At 50.8% G+C, this 25403-nt stretch overlaps 4 protein-coding genes across 4 annotated transcripts in view; 2 read left to right on the forward strand and 2 right to left on the reverse strand.

Annotated features, from left to right (window-relative positions):
* The window catches only part of DDX42 (DEAD-box helicase 42), a 36644-nt gene extending 34905 nt beyond the window's left edge, over positions 1–1739 (forward strand). The window contains exon 18 of the mRNA XM_063080345.1: positions 114–1739. Within this exon, the coding sequence (XP_062936415.1) occupies positions 114–809 (696 nt within the window). The 3' untranslated portion in view covers positions 810–1739. The remainder of the gene's footprint in view (positions 1–113) is intronic.
* Positions 1740–1869: 130 nt separating this feature from the next.
* On the reverse strand, positions 1870–8952 carry FTSJ3 (FtsJ RNA 2'-O-methyltransferase 3). The gene is made up of 21 exons (XM_063080346.1): positions 8894–8952; positions 8691–8783; positions 8414–8519; positions 8020–8066; positions 7741–7820; positions 7228–7327; positions 6934–7128; positions 6741–6856; positions 6522–6626; positions 6335–6435; positions 6072–6152; positions 5830–5979; positions 5558–5693; positions 4153–4334; positions 3890–4013; positions 3534–3811; positions 3197–3282; positions 3006–3105; positions 2739–2922; positions 2561–2655; positions 1870–2471 (listed from the first exon to the last, which is right to left on the reverse strand). The coding sequence occupies exons 2-21, from the start codon at positions 8755–8757 to the stop codon at positions 2279–2281; spliced, it is 2526 nt and encodes an 841-aa protein (XP_062936416.1). The 5' UTR covers positions 8758–8783; positions 8894–8952; the 3' UTR covers positions 1870–2278.
* A 312-nt stretch (positions 8953–9264) lies between these two features.
* On the forward strand, positions 9265–14285 carry PSMC5 (proteasome 26S subunit, ATPase 5). Its single transcript, XM_063081418.1, has 12 exons — positions 9265–9353; positions 9972–10043; positions 11761–11830; positions 12160–12257; positions 12417–12473; positions 12550–12780; positions 13079–13205; positions 13297–13487; positions 13586–13684; positions 13766–13876; positions 13991–14077; positions 14180–14285. Exons 1-12 carry the CDS (start codon positions 9330–9332, stop codon positions 14231–14233), a joined length of 1221 nt encoding a protein of 406 aa, XP_062937488.1. The 5' UTR covers positions 9265–9329; the 3' UTR covers positions 14234–14285.
* An 11-nt stretch (positions 14286–14296) lies between these two features.
* SMARCD2 (SWI/SNF related, matrix associated, actin dependent regulator of chromatin, subfamily d, member 2) lies at positions 14297–24218 on the reverse strand. The gene is made up of 13 exons (XM_063081417.1): positions 23743–24218; positions 19204–19388; positions 18962–19004; positions 18689–18811; positions 17650–17805; positions 17140–17235; positions 16903–17004; positions 16582–16743; positions 16105–16202; positions 15785–15920; positions 15531–15653; positions 15289–15390; positions 14297–15212 (listed from the first exon to the last, which is right to left on the reverse strand). Exons 1-13 carry the CDS (start codon positions 23956–23958, stop codon positions 15159–15161), a joined length of 1596 nt encoding a protein of 531 aa, XP_062937487.1. The 5' UTR covers positions 23959–24218; the 3' UTR covers positions 14297–15158.
* Positions 24219–25403: the final 1185 nt, after the last annotated feature.

The following is a 25403-nucleotide window of genomic DNA, read 5'->3' on the forward strand; positions in this document are numbered from 1 at the left end:
AAAGTTTTGGATTTGGAGTGTTTCAGATTTTGGGTTTGGGTTGCTCAACCTGTATGCTCAGAGTTCCTTGAACTTGCTCTCTTACCTATTCCTGGTGTCTCTTTCTCTTTCAGTCACAGTATAAGAGTCACTTTGTTGCAGCCAGCTTAAGCAATCAGAAGGCTGGAAGCTCTGCTTCTGGGGCAAGTGGATGGACTAGTGCAGGGAGCTTGAATTCTGTTCCAACTAATTCAGCACAACAGGGCCATAACAGTCCTGACAGCCCCATCACCAGTGCTGCCAAGGGCATCCCAGGCTTTGGCAGTACTGGGAACATCAGCAGTGCCCCAGTGACCTACCCTTCTGCTGGAGCCCAGGGAGTCAACAACACACCATCAGGGAATAACAGCCGAGAAGGGATTGGGGGGGGCAATGGGAAACGAGAGAGATATACTGAGAACCGGGGTGGCAGCCGTCATAGTCATGGAGAGAGTGGCATTCGGCATGGTGAGAGCCCACGTCATGGAGATGGTGGTCGCCATGGAGATGGTTACCGCTACCCAGAAAGCAGCAGTCGTCATACTGATGGCCATCGGCACGGGGAGAACAGGCATGGAGGAAGTGCAGGCCGGCATGGGGAGAGCCGGAGTCCAAACGATGGTCGGAATGGGGAAAGCAGGAAAGAAGGCTGTAATCGTGAGAGCAAGATGGACCCCCCCAAGGTGGACAGCAACAAGATGGACAAGATGGACAGCAAGACAGATAAGACAGCTGATGGCTTTGCTGTCCCGGAGCCACCCAAACGCAAGAAAAGTCGATGGGACAGTTAGAGGGTATGTGCTAAAGTGTGATATCCAGTTGTCTTTAATTTTATTTTTAGAAAAATTTTGGTAACTAAGTGTCTCAGGGCTGGGTTGGGGTCCAGAGTGTAAGGACCCCCTGCCCTTAGTGGAGAGCTGGAGCTTGGAGACATTACCCCTTCATCTGAATGATTTTTCGGATGTTTTCTTGGGAAGCTGCTTTTTGGTCCCTGGAAGCAGCAAGAGCTAGGAAGCTTCTTTTGGCTCTGGGTGAGTTGTCATGAGGGTAAGCTGAGGATACTTTGGGAGAAAGGGCCTTACCAGGCACAACACTCACTCTAGGTTTATATTATATGTAGCTTATATTTTTTACTAAAAATGTCACCTTATAAACATCTGTAAGTCAAATTCTTTTTCTTAGCTGTGTGGCCAGGCAGTCTTTTTAGGAGTTGGCTTCTGCAAACCCAATCCAGTGAGCTGTTAGGGATGTTTGGGAAGTAATTTGGTGGTTCCGGACACTTGCAGAGAAAGGGAGGTGTATGATTCTAAATGAGAGTTGACACTCAAGTTCCCTAGTGTGGCTTGTATCTAGCACTGAGATGTGTAAAAAAAAGCCTTCTAGATGTAGGCTTTGAAGAGTCCCAAGAGCCACTATGATTGAAGGGAAAAGATCCTGGAAACAGTTCCAGGATTGCTCCAGGTCTGAGGTGTTGCTGAATTTAAAATTAAAAAAACAAAAAACCCAACAACAGCTTTTAAAAGTGTCTATTTTTTTTTTTTTTTAAACCTGCCCCAATGGTAGAAAAGTCTTTTGCTGAAATGATTTTGATGGTTTTTGTTCTATCTTGTTTATAAAAGGAAAAGAAATATACAAACTCCAAATTTTGTGACTTTGTGAAGGTTTCTTTAAGATGTGCATTCCTTTCTGCTTGCTCTCTAGTAAATGTTTTACTACTGGGACTTGTTGGATTGTTTGTCATTTCTACTTCACAATGAGTTGGTACATACTAAATTATGATTTAGAGCAGTGTAGAACATAGTGTGAATGCTTATGTGTAGGGAAATGCTTATTAAACTGTCATAAAAGACATTTCTTCAATCATCCTGGTTTTATTCAGCTAATAATGGAATAAGATGGGGGAAGACCTGAGAGGCCCACACGTTCAGGAACAGACTACAGTGAATACCACCAACATTAAACTTCCCCTGTGATTTAAAAAAGTTTGACTGTTTCATCCAGTACCCCACATTTTTCATGGAAAGGTCATGGGGTCTGTCGCAGCACTAGCAACACAGCAGTGCTTTCATGGGAGACCATCCTCAGGCAGGACGACATCCTCCTGACTGCTTAGGGCTGCTGTGGGAGTTCTAGGTACGCCACCTCACTGTCTTTTCAGACAACTGTAATGGGAGCGAGGGCAGGGCTGGTACCCAGGTGGCCAGAGTGAGTCATGCCTCCTAGTCCTTACACTGTCTCCTCAGAGGCCGGGTAGTTCTGCTCACTTCCGCTTGTGTTTTCTCTTCTGCTCCTTACGTTGCTGTGCTCTTTGGTCCTTTTTCATCCTTGAGTCCACCACCTTGAAATGACCTCTGACTCCAGCAGGCCTGCGCACTTTGCGGCCCACACCTTTTTTGGCCACAACGTAGGTTATTTGGCGTTTCTCCTTGCCAAGCCCAGCTTTCTTATAGAGACTATAAAGGGAAGAAAATGGGTTAGAGGCTTGCTTTTTGCTGCTCTTCTTAATCCTGCTGTACCTTTGTGGGTGTCCTTCCCCAATTACCTTCGCAGCTGTGCCACTTTCTCTCGTTCTGAGATGTCCACTGTGTTCACCACAGCTTCTGCCTTCTTCTTGGTCTGCTCCAGCTTCTTCAACATCTGGGAGGGGACCTCAGTCAGGTAACCTCTTCCCCATCCCTGCCATGCCCACCGTTAGTCTTAGGCAGACCCCCACCACTTACCCTGCGTTTCTTTCTGGCCTTGGCCTCAGCCACTTTCTTGATGGGGCGTGCATTGATTTCCCGCCAGCGTTTCCGGTAACGCTCTACCTCCTTCTTGTCAATAGGCAGTTGCCGTGTCCGGTGCTGCTTTTCCTCCTGTACAAACCACTCTGGAAGCTCCCCCTCATCCTCATTAAATGTATACCTAGGTGAAGAGGATACCAGCCCAATAACCAACCACCCCAGACTTTCCAAAGAAATCACCCACTCATTTTCTGACCCCCTTACCGGTTGAAGGAGTTATCTATGAGGTCTCTCTTGGCCTTTTTGGAAGAGGCAATAATAGCACCCAGAGCGAGGCCTTCTGGGTCCAGTATCCGATGTTTTGCTAGAGAGGGAAGGAGTAAAGTCAAAGCTTGAGTCCCAACACTAAAACTTGCACTGATCTCCCCTCATTCCTCTGCATTCAGAGCTCTCACCTGGGTCCTTGATAGGCACTACCTCAAAGCCATCATCATCTGACTTAGGCCTGTGTCTTTGCTTCTTACCATGGGGTGCTTCCCAACTGTGGAAGAGGGGAGGACTGAGTGAACATCCCCATTTCCATACCACTCACCACAGCCCTGCTTCCTATTAAAACCACTTAGGGAACTTTGCAGAAATCCTGCCACTCAGGCTGTACTGCAGTTAAATCAGAATCATCAGTACTTTTAAAAGTCCCTATCTGCACCCAAGATTGAGAACTCCAACCTAGGAAATGGTTCAAACCACTACTTCCTCTTCATCCCTTGTCCCATCAGCTGTAACCACACTCACCTCTCTTCATCCTCACTGCTGCTGCTGTCACTGTCTGAGCTGCCATCTCTTTCTTCTCCTCCAAGGCCAGTGGCAGCCTCTGTCCCTTTATAAGCCTGTGTCCCCTTAGGGACCTCATCCTGGCACTGGGGAGACTTTCTCTCAGTCTTTAAACCAGAAGGTGGCGGGGGTGGCTGCTGTTGTTGTCCCTGCCCTTTCCGACGGCTCTCGTACACTAGCTGGGCCTGACTGATCTCCAGGGCCTCGTCCGCATCATCCTTCATCCCGCTGAAGCCATCCTGCAGTGAGGGACTCTTCAGTCACCTTTTCCCCAGGGAACACCAATTTCCTATCAGTCTTGCCTCCAGCCTTCTTACCTTTGAGAACCACAGGTTGGCTTGTTCTTCCTGCCGTACTGCCTTTTCCTCCAATGCTACCAGCAGTGGATTTTCTTCCTCCTCCTCCTCCTCTTTATCATCACCTACTTCAGCAAATCGCACACTGTAGTCACAAAGGGAAGTGGGGAGAGGCTCAGTGACCAGAGGCCTTGCTCCCCCTACTCCCTCTCTGGCAGTACCTGCACCAACTGCTTCTGGACTTGAGCTGAGTGGCGGCACTCCCTCCTGCACACACCCCTCACCACTTTTGATCCTTTAGACTCTGATGTCCCCCAACTCCTGCTAGCTCTTCTGGATCCAGGTCACTATCCAGAGATGCATCGTCATCGTCCTCAGCATCTGACACATAGATGTCATCCCTTGGCAGATCGGACAGAAATGTGTCTGCAGCAGTCATATCCCCTTGTGTTATTTCTTCTAACAACTGAAGTTTAACAGAAACCAGGTCAGGCATTTAAAAAGAACACATTGCTTTCCTTTCCCTGTGTCTGTTACCCTAGTTAACTCAGCAACATTTGGAAGTAAACTGTGGCAAGTACATTACCTCCTTTTAAAGACAGAGAAACGTAGACTCAGGGAAGTGACTGGCCTTTTTAAACATCCCATTCTAGGCCAGGTCCCTAATCTATCCCACTCATCGGTCTTATCTTCAGTGGTAGGACAAGTAGGTTTTATGGCAAACTAACCCACAGCCCATACAGCACCACATCTTCAAATGTTATAAAACATCGGTTTCCCTTTAAAAATTACTCTCAGAAGGCACCTCAATCACCTGAGAATAATACCATCTACACATGTTGTTTCCACTGAATAAAGGAGCCCTGACAACATACCTCTAACAACTGTTTCACTTGAACAGTTGTCAGAACCTCACAATCTACTTTCCTCACGGCATACATACCTACTATCTCTTGATCTCATGTTTATGACATACTAAGGACTATACCTCACCATCTTTTTTTTATTCCTCACAAAAACTCTAGGAGTTAGCTATTACTGTTTGTACAGATGAGAAAGCTGAGAGGGTAAGTGGTAGTCAACTCAGTCACACAGCTCCAAGCGGCGGCATTGGGACTGACACCGGAGCCTGCATCTGCTCTAGGGCTGCTATGCTCTACTGCCTCTTCCATACACCAAAGATGACCCAGTTGACATTCCTACAGGAGAGGCACAAAAGCTCACTTGGCTTGCAACACTGCTTTTATTGGGAAAAGCCTGTTCTCCAGTTTTTGGCAGAAGCATCATCCAATAGCTAATGCGAAGAGCTAACGTGGTCTCAGGGAACCAAAGAACGTTGCCCTTCTCTGAGAGAGACATATTCACCCATGATTATAACCCAGGTACCCTGGCTGCACCTACTATAACCTAAACTCTTGGTCCTAATATTCTAGTTTTACAAGGATAAGTCTTTACCATGCTCATAAATCTTCCTAGTTTCATTATTTTAGGTATAAGTTTCTTTTTGGCCTTTGAGTCACAGACTCTTATTTTTTCCTCCTGTCCCCCTTAAATCATTTTATGGGTAAAGACAGCAACTATAGGCCATCATTCAGCACACTTGAAAAGACATCCAACATCCAACCCCACCTCCAAACACCCAAATAGATCCCTCTGTCTCCTCAATCTGTGCCCCCAGCTCCACCTCACCTGGTGACCCCGGATGGTGCGCAGGGAGAACATGCCAGTCTCCCCTTCATCTGCAATGGAAACCCCAGGCAGATCCATCTTCAGCTCCACACGTTCCCGCTGCTTTCTCTGCTCACGCAGCAGCTTCTTTTTCTTCCTGAGGGGAGGGGTTGAGGTATTAAACGTGCACAATTCTGAAGATTCCCTATCCACGCCTTTCATTCTCATCTCCCATCTTCACACACTAAGAATTCTGTGTTGGGGTTCCCAAGTTCCTCCCTAGTTCCCCTCACCTCTTCAATTCTGCCACTTCCTCGGCCTTCATCTCTGCCAGAGTCTGGTTCAGTTGCTCCTCCTCCTCCTCCTCCTCCTCAGAGGGCTGCCTTGTGGTCCTAGCTGTTGACTCCTCATCATCACCTTCTTCCTCCTCTCCCGAGCTGAGGCTGACAAAACAGTCCAAGGAGGTTAGCTATTTTCCCTCATGCTTCTTCCCAACACCCAGTCAACACCTACCCTGGTTTAGTTCCCTTCTCACCTGATGTCCAATGCCTTTGCTTGCTCTTTCAGCTTCTTGGCTACATACCGCCGAAGCTTTGTTCTCCAGTTCAGTAGGGACCTGCCCCAGAAATACTGTTACTGATATTATCCCCTTCTTTGTCCCTTACCCCTAAGGTTCAGACCCCCACCCCAAACTTCTAGTACAGCAGAACCCTGTTCCTAGAGATCCAACATCATGGTCTTCAAAGGCCTTTCCCTCCCTTCAGGGCTCCTGGTCCCTATATCTACCCTACAACATACCTGAGTTCCTTGCGCCCCAGCACTTTGATGTCCTGACAGCATGCCCGTATGTCCTCAGTGGTAGCTGGATGCTGTGCCAACTCTTCATCATCTAGTGAGATCTGTTTGGGAGGAGGAAAGGAGTCAGGGGACATTCTCAGGCCATGTTTCTGGGGCTCCCTTATATCTCTCAAGTCTGGGGACTCACCTCGCTGGCCTTGGAGAGGAAGTCAACAGGGTTGGCAGCTCGGAGGAAGTCTGTGACTGAGGTACGGTGATAGAGAGTGAGGTCGCCCTCAGCATAACCTTCAGCCTTAGGAAGGTAGGAAGGAAGGTTGGGCAAGTCCTTCTGGACTATCTGCAGGACCCACCAGGCCTAACCTCCCTGAGTTCCAGGACCTGAAAATGGCCCATTCCCTAAACACACCTTTGGCTTCTTCTTAGTCACCAACTCAGTAACAGTCTTAGCCTGAACTTCAACTTCCTTGAAGGCAAATTTGGGGTCAAAGAATTTACTGTCAACCTTGTCAGGAGCCAGGAACCCTAAGATGACAGAATATATTAAAAAGGTGTGCTTTTATACTTGGGAGGCTGTGTCAAGAGAAAGAAGTGATGCCCACCCTGGCAGACCACAAAGATCTCTGCAGATTCATGGCGAGAGGCTTGAGGCTTGGTGGCCTGGACACGGCGGAAGAGCTGCTGGAAGATCCATAGCAGGGGCTGATAGTCACGGGAACGGAAAACCTTTGTGATGAACCAGCCACCACGACCCAAAAAATCACAAGCCAGACGCAGAGCCATCAGTGTCAAATGGGCTGTGGGACAGAGATTGTCATTTGAGGACCTCTGCAGCCTGAGAGGGCATGCCCACCTTCACTCGCACTCCCATCCCCAAGCGCCAACACTTCCTGTACCTTGTGAGTAAGCATCATGGACCCAGCTAGCCCCAACGTTGGGGGCCCCATCATTGAGCACAACATCAACTTTCCAGGTCTTCAGCTCCTTCCTCAGGGCCTACGGAGAAAGAAAAGAATTATGGCAACAAAAATACAGAAATAGTTAAGAATGGAGACAATGACTCAGCTATTTGTCTATGCAATCAATTGCTGAGAGCCCACCATAGGCCAAATCCTGTACCAGGCTTAGGGGATACAACAGTAAACAAAAATAATACATCTCTGTCTTCATGAAGCTTACAGTCTAATAGTGAGTCCACTAGCAAGGACTTCACTGAAGATCTATGTTCCTCCCCCAATTCCAAACACCTTCTTCACTCCTGACTCTAAATAGAGGCTGGAGTGGACACTAGGATTATCATGGGCCTTGTCATGCAGGCACTTTCTCAATTAAAAAAACTTGCTTTAGGGGATTTGGGGGATGTGGATGTTTGCATATTAAGGGGAGAGGATGACAGAGATTCCTATTACCTGCCTACAGCGTTCTGTTGTGATGTCCTCCTGGAGAGTCACCACATTAGGGAGAGGCTTGATTGGAACCAGGTCCACTCCTGGAAGAGATCAGGTCAGAGTATTCTAAAGAGTTGCCTCACCCCAAGAATATTCATAACCAATAATAATAAAAAAAAATTAAATATAAAATAAGAAAAATAGAGTTGCCTCAAGTAAGGAAGAGGGAAATATAAGACCAAGTTAGTACCTCATATGCCTAACCCATAAAACACCCAGGAGAAATTGCCTGTCACTCACCCACAATAAGACTGGATACAGGCATAAACTTGGCAGCCACCTGCAGCCTATAAAAGGAACAGACATTAAAGTCTTAGGACTCTCCCTTTCCCTCCCTTGGCAATGTGATCTTCCACCCTTGCTGTTAAGAGCCCCTGCCAAGTGCAGTGGCCACAGCATGTCATATGTACACATTACAAGCCTTTTCTCTGCAATCAAGGAAGGAAAACGGCTCCCGAACTTTAGAAGAGAACTTTGTATGCTCTGGGGTGTAGAGAAATCTGTCGCTAGGATTACTATGGCTGGGGTGGTGATCCTAATCCTGCTCTCCCCCGCAACGCAATTTTAAGCTATTCAAGGCTAGACCCAGAAAACTGCCACCAGGAGCAACCCCTGCCGCTCCTGTGTTACACACCATCCCCCTGGCGCAGCACACAGGTCCAGCAAGGCTCGGGCTTTCTGCAGGAACTGAAAGCGGCGATTGAGCTGGATCAGCTTGAAAGCAGAGCGGGAACGGTAACCTGGAGGCGGCGACAAAACACAGTCGTCCGTGAAGCGCTTTACCAGCAGGATTTCTCCGGCCTCACAACCCACCAGCCCTTGCGCGGATATGGAACCCAGCATTCGGAAAAAGAAGACTAACCGAGCTATGATCGTTCGCTCCCCTGCAGATTGCGCGAACCCCGACTCACCGGTCTCCTTCGCCAAGTGATAGAACTTGTCCCGCCGGCTCTTGCCGACTTTGCCCTTCTTGCCCATGGTGGAATAAGGGAGTGTCACTCAATCTGGGGAGAAAGTAGAAGCTGGGAACGTCTCTTGCCGGGGCACTAGATTCTGCTTTCCGTTTCCCACTTCGCGCGGCAATCACACTTGGCGCTTTGCTCCACACACTCACCTCGAACCAGCGCCGTTTTCACCACACTTGGACCTGCACGTGTAGGTAGCAAGTGTACTTCCGCTTCCGGTTGAGCCCCCTGCGTCCCTGGTTCCAAGTTTTCCGACATTTTGAGCGTGGCCGTAAATTCTCTCTATCCTCTGTTCCCAGGACTTATCAGTTGAAAGCTGGGACCAGGAAGACAGGCTACAGAAATAAAATCCGAGTTTCTAGGGAGCAACATTCAGGAGTCCTACTCCCTGTCTGTCAACTTCCAAAGCTCCTGAATTCGAGTAGCCTCTCCCATCATGGCTTCCGTTCTTTACTGTCGTCTCGCAGCACACTCCGCCCATTGACCCGGATCTCTTCTCGGCCCTGGTCGTCAGTTCCCAAGCCCCGCTTCCGCGCCTGCGCGCTACGGCAGCTCGATGCCGGCGGTCTCGGCTGAAGAGGGAAGATGGCGCTTGACGGACCTGAGCAGGTATGGCGGCGGCGGCGGCTGCCGGGCGGGGACTGGGGCTGGATGCGGAGCGGGCGGGATCCGAGGGGAGCGGGCCGGGGCAGGAGGGTCGCATAGGTCCGGGATAGGTGGACCAGTTGAGACTGGGCCGTGCCTGGAACCGGATCTGCTGTGTCAGCACCGTTCCTGGGGAGCCAGGGCAGGGTCAGAGAGGAAGACACGGTAGCGGCGTGAGTGAGGGGAGCGATGGGAACGGGTGCGGGAGCGGTCCCGGGCCCGTCGGCGACTCGCACGAGACAGGGCTTCCTTCTGGCTCCGTCTGTAGCGGTAACACCTCGGGCTTGCATAGGTAGCGCTTGACACAGTGCGCAGCGCTCCCATGTTTATCGTCTCTTGATCTCCCTAAAAGTCTCGTGAGGTGGGCGCATAGTCATTATTTTATTTTAATCATGGGAAAATGGAGGGTTCGAAGGGAGGGAGTGAAGGATTAGAAAGTAGATCTTAAGTTTCCAAAACCCGAGCTCTTTTTACTGCACAAAGCTGCCTGGTATTAAGCCTTATGGTGACGTGCTCTGGAAGTGGCTTTACCTACTACTTGGATGTTCATCCCGGTGTTTAATAATTACACTGTGTCTTCAGATGGAGCTGGAAGAGGGGAAGGCAGGCAGCGGACTCCGCCAGTATTACCTGTCCAAGATCGAAGAACTCCAGGTGAGGACGGAGTGTGGAGGGAGAAAGGAGGGGGATGAAGATTGATAGAAGCAGATTTCTAAAATCCGTATAATTCCACTGGGAGTGCAGTGGAAGAAGCTTATTCTTTTCTTTTCTTTTTTTTTTTTCTTTTTGTTTCTTTTTAGATTTTAGAAAAGTGTAGGTATAAGAAGTAACAAGCAATAAAAAGTATATGAAGTTAACAGTTTCTGTTCCACCCCTTTGAGGGTAATAGCAGTCGCAGTTTGTTACACATCTTCAAGAGTCAGATTTTTACAGAAAAGGTACCTTTAGCCAAAGATCATCCCTTTTGGAAGAAGCCTGAATGAAGAGTTTCTTAAAAAGGGAAAACATAGGCTCAGGAGATGAGATTTATCAGAAAGGGGTTGGGGCAGGATGAAATGAGTGTGAGAAAGGACAGCATCTAGACATTACTGATTCAATGGAAATTAAATGAAAGGAATCCAGTAACCTAGTGCCTAAAGAGCTAAATCATAGAAATAGGAGACCAGAGAAAAAAGAAAAGTAATTAATGGAATTGAGATGGGGAGAACACAGGGAAACTTTCTGAACTTCAGGTGATTTTCAGGCGTTATATTTGGTTTACCATTTTTGAATGCTTTAACATGTGATTTCATTTGTTCATATCAATAGTCCAGAAAGGAAGTAGGGTAGCTAATGCTATACCCATGTGCAGCTTGGTAGCGGATCTAAATCTTCTAAATGGTTTGCCCTAGCATTGCCTCACTTTTAATTGACAGCAGCTGGGCTAGAACTCAGACTTCTGACGTAAAGATCTTTCCACTATGCAGTTTGAGTATCCCTTATCCAAAAAGCTTGGGACCAGTATTTTTTTTTTTTTTTTTTTTTGATATTGCAAAGGAATATTTAATGACATGAAAAAAATGATTTCTGTTTAAGTGACAATAATATACATCTGATTGGGACCAGTATTTTAGATTAAGGATTTTGGAATATTTGCATATACATAATGAGGTATCTTGGGGAGAAGACCCAAGTCTAAAAATGAAATTCATTAATGTTTTACGTAAAGCTTATACACATAACCTGAAGGTAATCTTATATAATATTTTTAGTAATTCTGTGCATGGAACAAAGTTTGTGTATATCTAACCATCATAAAGTAAAGGTGGCACTATCTCAGCTGTCCATGTGGACAATCTGTGGTTGGGATCACCATCATCACTGACTTAATTTGTATGGTACTGGATAAGCAATCATTTTCTTACAGTTATTCACACGTAAGTACTTAATAGTAAAGAATATGACATATCATTGATACAGTGGAAAAAATAACGTGTCAGGTGTAGAATTTTCCACTTGCATCATCGTGTTGGCACTCAAAAGTTTTGGTTTTTTGAGCATTTCATATTTCACATTTTTGGATTAGGGATGCTTGAAAAATAAGGTACCATGTTGCCTCTTTACAAGTTCACTACATAAGCCAGCTGTTAACTTTTCTCCTTTAGAGTCTGTTATTCTTGGACCAGTATTAGATAAGCATCCTTTTTTGATGGCTGCCCTAGGCTCCAGGAAGACTCTGGGAGGACAGGACAGGGTCACTAGGATCATACTGGAGAATCTGAAACAAGATGTATGTGCCCTGTGTCCCTCCCTCAGCTTCTACCCTCCTGTGAACATTTTGGCCAAGATGTCTTCTGCCCTTGGGTAACAATTTGTCTCTTGTTCTCCACAGCTGATTGTGAACGATAAGAGCCAAAACCTCCGGAGGCTGCAGGCACAGAGGAATGAGCTAAATGCAAAAGGTGAGGAGGGGAAGATGGGAAGCCGCATGTAGCAGTTTGAGGTGTGACTGTTCCTAATCTCCCGGCACTGTCTTCACCACAGTGCTTATTGGTTTCTCCTAGTCCAAGGTGACGCTTCCCACTGTCATTGTGTAGTTGTTCTATGTGTACTTCTGTCTCCTGAGCTCCACAGAACACCCTTAAAGACATGAATTTGGACCCTCTCTTTTTCTGTGGCCTTCCCTTCAAAACTTCAAAATGATGTTTAGTCTATGCATGTTGAATTGAGACCTAGGGAAGGGGACACCAAAGGAGAAGCTAGGTGACCACTGTGTCTGTTTGCCATTTAGTTCGCCTATTGCGGGAAGAGCTACAGCTGTTGCAGGAACAGGGCTCCTATGTGGGGGAAGTAGTCCGGGCCATGGATAAGAAGAAAGTATTGGTCAAGGTAAAAGAAGCATGATCCCAGGAACCAGCCTGTTTCCCACTGCATGTCATATGTAAGACAGTATTCTGTCATCTTATTCTAAGACTCTCAGGGGTCTTTCTGGGTAGGGTTGGTAATATGGTGGCTATTAGGGAAAGTCATAAGCTCATGGTTCTTTAGGTACATCCTGAGGGCAAGTTTGTCGTAGATGTGGACAAGAACATAGACATCAATGATGTGAGTATAGTAGGTAAGGTGGGGGGTGGGGTCAGCTCTTACTGCACCACTTCCTAAAACTCACCCCTTCACCCAGGTGACACCCAATTGTCGGGTGGCTCTAAGAAATGATAGCTACACTCTGCACAAGATCCTACCCAACAAAGTGGACCCCCTGGTATCATTGATGATGGTGGAGAAGGTGCCAGACTCAACTTATGAGATGATTGGTGGACTGGACAAGCAGATCAAGGAGATCAAAGAAGTGATCGAGCTACCTGTTAAGCATCCTGAGCTCTTTGAAGCACTGGGCATTGCACAGCCCAAGGTGAAGAGCAGGGCTTCTCTGGGAAGGTCATGCTGTCCTTACTCCTTCTGCCCTAGGCCTAGAGCAGGGGTTGGGGAAGTGGTGGGGTAGACTGCAGCCTGCTTGGACTGGCCCCCTCTGCTGAAGGGTGGCTATGGGAGAGATGTTTCCAGGGCACTGAGGTGGTTTGGATATAAACTCCAGAAGGGACCGTGATATTCATTTTTTTGATTCAGAACAAAGCCAGCACTCAGTGAATGTCCACTGAATGAAATGAGGGGTCTGGATTTCTACCCTCAGTCCTGCTGTTTCCCTCTAGGGAGTGCTGTTGTACGGCCCTCCGGGCACTGGGAAGACACTGCTGGCCCGAGCTGTAGCTCATCATACAGACTGTACCTTTATTCGTGTCTCTGGTTCTGAGTTGGTACAGAAATTCATTGGAGAAGGTAACTATGGCTAGGAATATGACAAGCAAGCAGAAGGGTGAGGGGGTGGGGAGCTCTTTAGCTCCCTAATGCCAACTTGGCCTCTGCACAGGGGCAAGAATGGTGAGGGAGCTGTTTGTCATGGCACGAGAACACGCTCCATCTATCATCTTCATGGACGAGATCGACTCCATTGGCTCCTCACGGCTGGAGGGGGGTTCTGGGGGGGACAGTGAGGTGCAGCGAACAATGCTGGAGCTGCTCAACCAGCTGGACGGCTTTGAGGCCACCAAGAATATTAAGGTGAGGTGGTACTTGGCTTGGGATGAGCCAGGGGAAGGCGGTGGCTGATGTGCAGGCTAAGGATGGGCTCAGCTCATCCACCCCCTTTCTCCACTCAGGTTATCATGGCTACTAATAGGATTGACATCCTGGATTCGGCATTGCTTCGCCCGGGGCGTATCGACAGAAAAATTGAATTCCCACCCCCCAATGAGGAGGTTTGTGATGGGCAGTGCTTGGAGTGGCTCTGGTTATGGGGCTGGGGTGTGGGGCTCAGGCCTTTCCACTCCTATCTTTAGGCCCGGTTGGACATTTTGAAGATCCATTCTCGGAAAATGAACTTGACCCGGGGGATCAACCTGAGAAAAATTGCTGAGCTCATGCCAGGAGCATCAGGGGCCGAAGTGAAGGTAACTGGAGTACCCTAGGAGAACAGGGCAGAGGCAGGAAGCCCTGGGTTCAAGTGCCACACTCAGGGCTGAGGGGACACAGCCACAGGGCTTCAGCTTCCTTTTTCCACTCAGGGTGTGTGCACAGAAGCTGGCATGTATGCGTTGCGGGAACGGCGAGTCCATGTCACTCAGGAGGATTTTGAGATGGCGGTAGCCAAGGTACTTTCCTCCATCTTTCCGCTTTTGCTGATGGTGGCTCTGGAGAAGTGGGCTAGTGTGTGTGTGTGCCCAGTTCATAACTTAAGCTCACTCTCTCTCCAGGTCATGCAGAAGGACAGTGAGAAAAACATGTCCATCAAGAAACTATGGAAGTGAACAGTGTCCTTTGTGTGGATCCCTGAAATAAAGCTCAGTGGGACAAGCCCTATAGGAGTCCAATCTGTTAATGAGCAGCTACACTGTTCAGTGACCAAGTCTGGGCACCAGTAATAAAAGGATTTATTTGGAAATTTCCAAACCTGCCAGAAGTGGCACTTGCCAGTCCTAGGCCCACCCTCCTTACCAGCCTCCAAAGGGCAACAACAATCCTCCCAGTCTCCCTGTTCACCTCACCCTGCACACACCTGCAAGAGAACTGGAATGTCCCCTCCCTCTAGGAGGCTTCTCCCCAGGCAGGCAGCCCTCTGGCATCTCAGGAGATGATGGCGGCTGGAGCCGCTTGCATAGATTGAGGAAAGAAAATGAGTATGGAGGCACCAGATAGGGCTCCCTGAAAACCCCAAATTACCCCTGTACAAAAAAAGTGGCTCCCACATAGAAAAACCTGCTCCCCAAATAGTGCAAATACCCAAAGGAAAGGAAAAAACCAGCAAGGCTGGGCTTGTAGGAATGGCAAAGAACTTTGGTTTAGAAAGGCTAAGAAGAGTCTGGGCTGTGCCTCCTCTTCCTTGCCCAGCTCTTCAGAGCCAGCTCTGACACTCGCCCCAGGGGGAGAGTCTGTAAACATGCAAACCCAGGGGCCTTTGGTTCCAGAATGTCTCAGTTACTTCAAAGCATAGCCTCCAGCAGTCCTACTTGGGTCTGCCTGCAGGGGGCAGAGGAGGCATCTGTTGAGAACCCAATTAAAGCCAATGCGAAAAGTAATAAGGCTTTGGGGACCAAGCAACAAGGAAGCCTATCGCTATGTTTATGAAACTAAAGCTGGAGAGTAGAGGGTGACAGGAGACCCCTCACTCCCTAAGTGTCTGTGGTCCCCTTCCAGGCTCCAGGGCTGGGAAGAAAGGAAAAGATCCCTGAGCAGTTAGGTCAGGCGAATTCCCAGCACCTGCTCCAGTTCCTGCCTTCGCTGCTGTACCTGGAGAAGAGAAACAGCAGCAGCTCAGGCCTCTGCTATTCACAACCAAAGGAGGGGAAACAGGGCAGAGCCTCACCTTGGCAAATATGTGCCTCCCCACTGCTTCCTGGGCCCAGGGCTGGTGGTAGAAAGCAGCTCGCCTCTCCTCCTCAGGATTTCCAATCACATCAGTGATGATCTGTAGTGAGCCAGGAGGAAAGCCATTGCATGATTCCCACCCCTGAGCTAATCTGCCTCTAGAACTGGAAGTACAGTGCTTAGGAGGAAAAAATCACCCAGAGGTTCACATGGGATCCCCCTCAGGAAAGAGGACTACACCTTGAGGTCTCGGCGCTGAGAACGGAGCCATTCCTGGATGAAGTCCTGGGGGTCAGTGCTAAAGCTGAGCATGAAATCCCTCTGGGTCTTCAGCTGGTTGATGGACTCAATGGTCTCGTGGATCTGGGGGAAGGGGATACGTGTCAGATTGGCCCTACTCCTGCAGGTCTGTTCCCACGCCTAACCCAAGGACTAAGCCAGAGATCCCATTCCCAAGGTGTTACATGTATGGAAATGCCTGACAGAGGGCCCACCTTGACATCCAGGGAGGCAATCTCCTGCTGATTGGTGGTAGAGGCCAGAAAATTGCTCATCTGGGCCTTCAGCGGGTCGTCCACCTCCACGTCAATGTCGTAACAGGCTGTCTTCTTCTGGTCATTAGGGTCCACACTGCAGGTAGCACACAGAAAGGGAAGGGGAAGCACATAGCTATGTTCATCCTGCCTACCTGGGGCCCATGGTGTGCACACACTCGGGGAACAAGAAACCAGCCTGCTGCTTCTCTCTTTGGCTTTAGATCAAGCCAAGGTGAATCTGCTCTTAGAAAAGCCTCCTATCCCCCTCCTCCATTTACCTGATGACATGGTTGATGACAATGGGGTCTGGATGCTGCAGCAACCCAGCCAGCTTCATGGGAATCTCGGAGAAACGGAGTCGGCCACAACTGAAGATCTGTAGAGAGTACCAAAGGCTTGGTAATGCCTTCAAGGACATGGGGGAAGGCCATCCCGTGGCTCACTTGGGAGAGTGTGGTGCTGATAACACCAAGGCCACGGGTTCAGATCCCTATATAGGGATGGCTGGTTAGCTCACTTGGGAGAGCGTGGTGCTGACAACACCAAGTCAAGGGTTAAGATCCCTTTACCGGTCCTCTTTAAAAAAAAAAAAAAAAAAGAGCATGGTGGAAGTGGACCATTCCAGGGCCAGTAAGGACAGCAGTCTGAAGATTGTGACCAAGAACTAGCCTGGGGGAGTGGAGGGGGGAGCTCTAGAGCAGCAGACAGGCAGGGGCTGGCAGCAGAACAGAGGAGGATGGCAGCATTGGGCTAACCTGGCGGAAGTACCGGTTGCAGTTGATGTACTCGCGCTCATGCCCATCCTGCAGTTGGTTGTGTTTGATGTAAAGCCAAAGGGCCTGCATGATGGCGGCCCTGGTCTGTGTGTGCACTCCCAGCAGCCTCGCCAATCGGGGGTCCAATTTATACTGGGGAGGCTGGGGATGGACAAAGGGGAATCAGGAGGGGTTCTTGTGAAAAAGCAGAAAAATAGGGCAGACACATGGTAAGGGTTTATAGGAATGTGCTTTTCCACCCCACCCCTGCCATAAGACGAGTCCCTGTGGCCCCAGACATGACCCCAGGGCATCTGTCACCTGATGATCCAGCATTAGCAGGAGAGTGCACTTGACATTGAGGTCACCAGGCCGTTTCACCTGGAAGCCATCTGTCTCCTGGGTGGTGGGCATCCGGTGCCACTGGCAGGGAAGTGAGGGGCATGAACACCTGGCCATCCAAGGGATCAAGGCCATTTCTCTGCCCCACTGTCACATTAGCCTGTGTTCAGTGTCCATAGGCAGCTTGTTCTCCCTGTGCCCCAGGTCCATGCTTACCTCCACCAGGTGGTTGTCAGGCCCATACAGTTCCTTGTCCAGCTCAATGACGAGGCTCTTGAAGAATGAAGAAAACTTCCTCTTCTGTTTGCTAGGCTGGGAATGGAAAGGGGTGTAAGATGGGGGTGCTGCTGAGCTCCTAAACCTAAAGCTATGCTTAACAAAAAAGAGGAGCATAGTTTCAACCCTGGAGTACTGGGGATTCTTGGGCCCTGAAGGGAGCAGTGAGGCTCTGGGCACAGTGGCAGATTGGAGGCAGGGAAAAGGTTCTCTCTGAGCCCCACTTCTAGCCAATGAGGGACTCCCTCAAGACATTTGACTGCCATCTGCAAACAAGTTGTAACAACCACACAAATCAACCTCTAACTGGCTTGGAGCTATGCCAAGCATGACCATGAGCAAGGGCCCTATCCCTATGGCAGGACTTCTCCAGGACTGCCCAAGTGTCTGGCCCCAGACTTAAACCCACAAGGCCCTCCTCCCCTCCAGATGCCTCTATCCCCAACTCACATCATCCAGCAGTTTTCCCTCCACTCGGAGTTCCCAGGAAGCCACCTTGTCCCCTGCTGGTGTTCCCCCGGGGGTCCCTGCAGTTCCCGCACTATCACCTTCTGCCTTGCTGGGACTGAATGTATTGGAAATGTAGATACGAAGCTTTCGCTTTTGCTAAAGAGAGAGAGACAATCAACTAGAGGTGGACAACATGTTGGAATACAATGCCACCCAATCTTCGCAACTTATTCAACAATCAATACTGAGCACTATGGGCCAGGCACCTAGTTAGGCACTGGGAATTGGGAGTAGTAAATCCCAGATGTGGCCTTTAAGGAACTGATAAATTTTATGGTGGAAACAGATGCATCACCAGATCAGTGGTATGACAGAGGTACATGCAGGGTACCATCAAGCAAATCAGAAGCCTCTGGCTCATATTTTATTTATTAATTTTTAAATTTATTTTATTTTATTGGTGACTGGTGGGTATAGGGATCCAAACCGTTGACCTTGGTGTTGGCTCATTTAAAATGAAACCCAAACACCCATCGTGGTCCCAAAACATCCTAGTCCCCTGGAAAGCCTTCACCACTCAAGGGACTGTTCTAGATTATTAAGAAAAGAAAACAAAAGAGAAAAGAAAAGAGCTTCTCTAGGGACAGGGTAGGAGAAAGGAACTACCCTTATGTACCTCTAGTCTAGTGGCTTTCATACTTTTGACCATGATCCATGAGATTTACATTTTAAATCATGACCCAGGAACTACATACATATATATAAATATCTGAAACAAAAATCTCATGAAATAATACCTTCACTACTATGGTAAGTACTTTACTACTATGAAGTATTTTTATATTTTCTACTATGTCATATTCATTTAACATGCTAGCCCCAACACATTAAACTGAGTTCACGCTCTAAAGGGTTGTATCCTGCATGTGAAACACCCTGCTCTAGCTCAACACAGATCCTCACTTGGCCCCTGGAAAATAAGGCCAGGGAGAGGCAGAGAAGTTTGGAAAGCCTGGGGGGTGGTCAGGGCTGCACATACCGTCAGAGGCTTTTTGATGGCCTCCTGGATCTCCATCCGCTTGCGAGCAATGGTCTGGTCCAGCTTCCGCTCAAAAGCCAAGAGATCCATGTATGCCTGAGACTCTGGGACAAGCTCCCGGATCTGTGGGGAGAAGAGATTCATCAGTTTACTTCTGCAGCTGCTCTGGGTCTTTCCTCCCTTTCTTCCCCATCCCAGGATTGGGGAAGATGGACACCCACCCCCAGCCAGCCACTGGGTAGGCCTCGTAGGCCTCCGTCCCAACACACTCACTCGCTGAGGTAGAACCTTATCTGCCATCTTCCTCCTCTTCAACCTGATGAGGACAGAAACCCATTTAAGAGGTCAACGGTCCAAAGGACACTCACACCCACATCCACTCCTCCAGTCCCCAGGACCCTCCCCAGGGAGAGCCAGGAGTCTTCCTCAGTCATTGAAGCTCTTAGGGTAGAAGGAAACCCTCTGCTACCACAAGAGCTGGGCTAGGCAGGATAGGAAAAACAAGATGGTCTTACCCCCGGCGCTGGGCAGGCATTGGGGGCTGGGCCTGGGGCACAAGCAGCCGTTTCCGGAATGGATCCATCATGGTGGGTGGCATGCCAGGTCGAAGTGGAGCAGCTGCACCAAATGGGGAGCCAGCAGGGGGTCCCACCTGCAAGCCAGCCATGGGCATCCGGCTCCCTGGTGACATGCCAGGCCGCTGGGGGAAATGAGACAACAGGGGTGCACAGGTCAGTGGCAGGGCCCTCTGGAGCCCATAGCCCATGCCCTCCATCCCTCTCCTCAGCCAGGCCTGGCCCTAGGCAGCACACCACAGGGCTCCACTGGAGTGCCAGGAACAAAGGGGAGCGGGTGCCTGAGCTCAGAGTGTAAACCACACCTGCCCCGCCCCCTGCAACCGCCCTGGCAGCTATGCCAGCGAATGAGGAATGCCAGCACCTAGGGAGGAGGAGAATCCTGCCTGGAGAGGGGAGGGCCTGGGGAGCTTCTCGGGGGCCCATCACTGCCTTCCAGCCCCAGCATGCTATGCCCCAACTCCCTGGGACCAGCCAGCTTTGAGGCACTCTTATGGCCCCCTGATAGCACCACTAAGCACCCCCCTCCTTCTCCTTCCCCCATCTTGAGGGAGAAGCGCAGCCCAGGAAGCATGGGGGCAGTGTCATATCCAGGCAGACGGGTGTGGTATGGTATAAGCAGGTTGATGGGCAGAGCCCCAATAGCCACACCATTGCCAGCCTGGTGCTGTGGCCGCAGTTGATAAGGCAGTCCAGTGGGCTGCAAGCCCACAGGCAACAGCACTCCAGGTGAGAAGCTGCAAAAGGATGACAGCTTGTATGTGTCCCAACTGGTGAGGGGGTGGCCTCAGGCAGACAGACCATCTGGTCACCATATAGTCCCTACCCACAACCCAGGACTGGACCCTTCTCTCACCTTTGTACTGCTCCACCCCGACCCCTACACCAAAGACCCCAAAAGGGAAGCTCTGGCTCCCGGGTGGCCTGTGGGAGAAAGAGCAGCTGGCACCTGGACTCTGCCTGTGGTCCAGGCACCACCTGGCAACCAGGACTGGCTCGGGTTCATCTGGGCCCTAGCAATCCCAAACTGGAGAATGGGGAAAAGATTATCCTGGGCTGCAAGGATCAGAGTCATAGGATCAGCAGCAGGCATCCAGGTGATGGAAATAGCTTGTTTAGAAGCCTGCAAGATTTCTCACCCAAGGCCCAGCTCCCCAACATTTCTATGGAGCCCATCTGGGAGTAACTTCCACCCCCCATCCCCCTTCTCCATGGCTGCTGCCTGCAAGGCCTGTTTGGCAGCTCTGCCTCGCACACACTGTCCCTGGCAGCTTCACAGGGCTGGCCCCAGGGCCCAGATTATGCAACCAGCATAACCAGCCAACCAAGCCAGGCTGGGTGGAGACTCACACCAAATCAAAGGACTTTCCCCACTACCCCAGCATGATGGAGAAGAGACTTTTCCCTCACCTCTTCATCTAGCACTAAATCCATGCTCCCAACACAGAGGGTCAGATTCTTGATCAGATGCAGAGATGGGGAGAAAAGATTCAGAGAAGTGGGGAAAGGGAAAGGAGGAGCAGGGTGGGAGGAAAGTGTTTGGGAGAATGAAGAGTTCAAGAGTGGGGGCTCTGGGATCTCAGCAGTCCTGCCACAATTCTCTCCCCATCAGGAAGAGATGCAGCAGAGCCTGTTTCTCTGCCTTAATGAGCCACGGCCAGAGATCGTAGGGAAAAAACTCAGTGTGGTCACAGCTGTAAGCCCAGGCCACAGACATCCCAGACTCATGTTTTTCCCAGTGTCTGAGACAAAGGGGAGGAAGAACTGAAGCAGTGGGACCTGCAGAATGTGAGCTAGGGCTCTGTGGTCCCCATGAAGCTACTCACTAGGTAGGGCATTCACAAAACCTGCAGTACCACCCACTCCTCCTCAGCAGGTGCTCTGGTACCAGGGAGTCCCAAGACAAGGCAGCACAGGCAGGGCCTGGAATAGGCCCCACCCAGACATCTGCTCCAGGCTTCCTGGGCTCACAGCCCCCAGCTCACTCAGGGCCACTGGGGAAGGCTGCTTACAGTTCATCCAGTCTTGGCTTAGCCTTGCCAAGCTCCACACCTGCGCTTTGAAGTGCTGGTAACTCCTCCCTCTTCAAAAAAACAACTCAGGAGTTTGAAAAAAAAACAAAACCCCACAGCCCAGAACTCTCAGCCTCCCTAACTTGCCATCTGCAACAGGGCTAGGTAGACCTGGCTCAGTCCCCAAAAGCATGCAGCAACCTGCTCTCCCTTGGCCCAGCACTAGGCCATATTCTATGCTTGACTCTACCACTATGGCCCAGGACAGCAGAGCAGGAGCCTGAGCCTGATGCTACGGCCTCCAGGTGAGACATCTAGAGCTTAGTTGAGCATGCTGTGCCCCGCCCTGATGCTCCTGGTGGCTGGGCCTAAGGGCCTCAGCTGGAGGAAAACATGCCACCACCACCCCTCCTGATGAGTAGAAAGTATTTTGAACTCTCTGGAGTGAATCCAGCACTCCGTGGTTCTTTGTTTCTTTCATTTTTTTGTTTTTTTAAGCTCTTCAATTGACTGTGATCCACAGCTAGAACCACTGTCTGAGGGAGGTGGGTCATCACTGCCCTTCTTTAAACAAACTCCCCTATTTGCCCAATTTGGGCCCTCAAGTCCCCACTCTTCCAGCTCACCTCATGAGCCCTAACAGACAGGAACCCCTTTGTTCCCCAGATCTCAAGTCCCTTGTCCTAGAAGTAATACAACTGGACTTGGAAAGAGGGCAAGCGGGATCCTCCTCAAACTCAGCCTAAGTTAGTTGGGTTCTCCTGCTTCCTATTGAGAAGGAAGAGAGAGGAGGAGAAGAGAGGCTGCTGGGATGGGAAGCCCAGGGTCAGGGCCATCTCCTACTTCCCCACACCTAGTAGCCCAGGGCTACCCAGTCAGGCAGCTTGGCCTTGCCACAGGCCCAAGGCCAATCCCCAGGAAACACTGTGGAATCCATCCTCTTAGGGGCTTTCCCAAGGGCACATTTCCCATGGGTTGCCTGCCAAGGAAACTGGGGAGGCTTATGTCTGTTTCAGGTCCCTCCAGGGCCAAAGGCCCACAGAGGCTCCCAGGCCAGGTCTCAGCTAGCAGGCCCAAGGCACGGAATGACTGATGCAGGGACCCCTCAGTGACACCCAGGGTCCATCAATCCCCAAGCGGGAGAGCAAGACAGGGAAGATGAGCCCCACCTGGAGTCCTTGGGACTCCATATCCAGACCCTTTTGTTTTCTTTTGAGGAAGGAGAGGGAATGGGTAAGGGGGAAAATCACTGTCCCCAGCTAAGCATCTCCTTAGAAAGTGAGGGCTTTCTAGGATCCACTTCTGGGACCTCTACCTGGAGACATGAGGAGAGAACAGAGGAAGCTCCAGGGCACACCTTACAAAATTAGCAAGAAGCTCATGCCAAATGCTGGGGCACATGGGCTGGGATATGGAGTTGTCAGAACCTGAATGCTAAACAAAAGTGGGGAGGGGGCAGAAAAAAGGATGGGCACAATTTCCAATTCCCAAGCATTCTGGGGCAACCTGAAATGGACTGGGGGATTGATGAGTCCCACTGGCAGAGTTAGGTTGAGTTCCTCACACACTGACCATAACTCTCTGCCTCTCAATGGCCTTTGAAGATGCAACATGAGAATCTCTCTTCTAAGCCAAACCCCAAAGGGGTCAGGACAGTACCCTTTGAAGCAACATGCTCCTGCAGCCCCAGACAAGCAGGGCTCTGTGGAGCTGCTCTGCTCCTCCAGATAATCAACTCCTGGACACTATGACACTAGGCAGAAAGCCCAGAAGAGTTGCCCAGAATGATCTGTTACTGGGCTGGGCCTTCCTCAGGTCTGGCCGCCACCATCTCTGGTCTAACCCAGAGTCATCCCGAGCCAAGGCTCCTGGGCCTGACCAGGGAGTAGAGACTGCTCCTGCACAGGCTGGAATCCCCTTGCCCTGCCCTCAGTCTCCTATGTCCGTGGGAAGCCTGGCCTCGTTCCTCCTCATTAGCAGCTGGGAGCCATCTCAGACACGCTAGAACTCTGCCAGTTCCCAACTAGAAAAAACAGGGTAGACTTGGAGTGGGACCAAGGCCAATGCAGGGCAACCCTGGCTTCTCAGTGAGGGCCCTTTTCCAAAACTTTGTCTTCACTTTCCAGGACGGCCTACCCTAGAACGTACGCTAGACGTCTCAACTCACCCGCCTGCCATTCACTAGCTCCCGCAACTCCTCCATTTCCCAGTTACTCAGAATTTCTGTGCCAAGGAAGCCCCAGACCCTCCCAACTGCTGCAAACCCTCCATCGCAGTCTCTCTTCCCCCAACTCATCCACCACCACCTAGCCGCAGCCCGAGGGCCCCTGGCCACCCCCTCTGTCTCCCGTGAGTTCCTCCTGCAGGGCCCCGTGCCCTCTGCCCAGGAGGCTCCCCAGGGCCCTCACTCGAAGCCCCCTGAACCCCCTACCCCGGGCGCCCTAGCGGCGCCGCTCGCCCGCCTCACCTGATACGGAGCCGCGGGGCCCGCGGGGCCCATGGGGCGGAAGGCGGCGGCCCCGGGGCCCCCCACGCCTCCAGTCGGCCCCGGTCCCCTGAGCGCCGGTCCCGGCAGCATGCCGGGTCCCGCTGGGGGAGGCGGCGCTCCCAGGGCCGCGGCAACGGCGCCGCCGCCAGGGCTCAGTGGGGGCAGCGGGAACCCGCCCGCGCCACGGCCAGACATCACTCCGTCCCGTCCCGCGGTGTAGCAATCCGGACTCCGGGCACCGCGTCGAGTCCGCTCCGCGCTCTGTGCTCCGCGATCCGGGACTTTCCGATCTTAATTCCGGGTTCTGGGTTTGTTGATCCGGGTTCCGGGATTTCCTAATCCGAGTTCGCGAGTTCCTCACAGACCCGGTTTGGGTCAGAGCCGATCCTAATTCCGGTCCTGCACGGGAGACTCCGGATCCGGGATCTGCTGCGGGCCAGCCTGCCGCCCCCGGCCTCCGGAGGTTTGGCCGCGGGAGTCCAGTTACTCAGGGGCGGTCCCTAACTCCCTGCCCCGCCCAACGCAGCCCAGCACTAGGCCCCGCCTCTGCCTAGCAGCCCAATGCTAGAAGGCCTCCTCAAATCCCGCCCCTCGCGAGACCCGCCCCCACCAGGCACCGCCCCTAACTGCCGGCCTCAGAGCTCCGCCCACACCCATTGGGCCGGCCCTTTGCCGGAGGGGCGGGAGCGGAAGCTGCGCACGGAAGCAAGGCGCGGGGTCAGAGGTCGAGGGTCACGTAGGATTTCAACAGTGAGTGGGCGGTTGCTTCTCTCTCTCGGGTGTAGCAGTCTCAGCGAGTCACCCGGTGACGCTCCCTGACAATGCCTTCGTCAAGTCTCCTTTCTTCATTTTCAGCGTTAAAGACTCAATTTAGAGCTGCTATTTGGGGCAGAACAGCTGCCAACTGGACTTTCTTTAAAAGCCCATCCTGATGGTCAGAGCTGCCAAGGGACATGGGCGGCTCCAGACCGGATCCAGCTGTGTGAACGAGTGAGTTGGCCAGGCGCCGAGTTCTTATCGCACATTTTTAACACGGCTCTACTTCACTTTAAGGAAGCCTGCCTGGTACTTTATTCCACAGGAAATGTTTCTAGGCGAAGGAAATTTGGATTATGAGAAACCTCCTTGCAATTAAATAATGTCTTTCTCCAGTATATATAGGACTTAATTTTCAAAAATTTAATACCTAGGGCCGGCCCGTGGCTCACTTGGGAGAGTGTGGTGCTGAGAACACCAAGGCCACGGGTTCGGATCCCTATACAGGGATGGCTGGTTAGCTCACTTGGGAGAGCGTGATGCTGACACCACCAAGTCAAGGGTTAAGTCAAGGGTCATCTTTAAAAAAAAAAAAAATTCGATACCTTTTCAGAAACCACTGTCCTCTGTCAGAGGCATTTAAAAGAAAGTGCTTCAGCTGTGCCAGGGAGCCTACCCTCTGGTAATCTGGGGTTCCCACCCCGTGATACAGACCAGTGCTTCTTACACTTAATGAGCATAAAGAACACCTGAGGTTCTTATAAATGCAGATTATGATTCAGTAGGTCTGAGGCAGGGCCCGAGATTCTGCATTTCTAACAAGCCCCCAGAGTTGCTGTTGCTGCTCAGACCACACTTTTGAGTAGCCAGGATAGAGACTTTTT

Source organism: Cynocephalus volans, chromosome 16 (genome assembly GCF_027409185.1).
Source record: "Cynocephalus volans isolate mCynVol1 chromosome 16, mCynVol1.pri, whole genome shotgun sequence".
NCBI classification, from domain to species: Eukaryota; Metazoa; Chordata; class Mammalia; order Dermoptera; family Cynocephalidae; genus Cynocephalus; species Cynocephalus volans.

Coding starts and splice junctions, on each gene's coding strand:
- FTSJ3 (XM_063080346.1), bottom strand. CDS start 8,757: ATGGGCAAGAAGGGCAAAGTCGGCAAGAGCCGGCGGGACAAGTTCTAT. Junction 7,129..7,227: donor CCATGATGCTTACTCACAAG/GTACAGGAAGTG, acceptor TCTGTCCCACAG/CCCATTTGACACTGATGGCT. Junction 6,153..6,334: donor CTGGGGCGCAAGGAACTCAG/GTATGTTGTAGG, acceptor TTTCTGGGGCAG/GTCCCTACTGAACTGGAGAA.
- PSMC5 (XM_063081418.1), top strand. CDS start 9,330: ATGGCGCTTGACGGACCTGAGCAG. Junction 10,044..11,760: donor CCAAGATCGAAGAACTCCAG/GTGAGGACGGAG, acceptor TGTTCTCCACAG/CTGATTGTGAACGATAAGAG. Junction 13,877..13,990: donor CATCAGGGGCCGAAGTGAAG/GTAACTGGAGTA, acceptor TTTTCCACTCAG/GGTGTGTGCACAGAAGCTGG.
- SMARCD2 (XM_063081417.1), bottom strand. CDS start 23,958: ATGTCTGGCCGTGGCGCGGGCGGGTTCCCGCTGCCCCCACTGAGCCCT. Junction 15,921..16,104: donor GTCATCAACCATGTCATCAG/GTAAATGGAGGA, acceptor TGCTACCTGCAG/TGTGGACCCTAATGACCAGA. Junction 15,391..15,530: donor CTCAGCGCCGAGACCTCAAG/GTGTAGTCCTCT, acceptor GGCTCACTACAG/ATCATCACTGATGTGATTGG.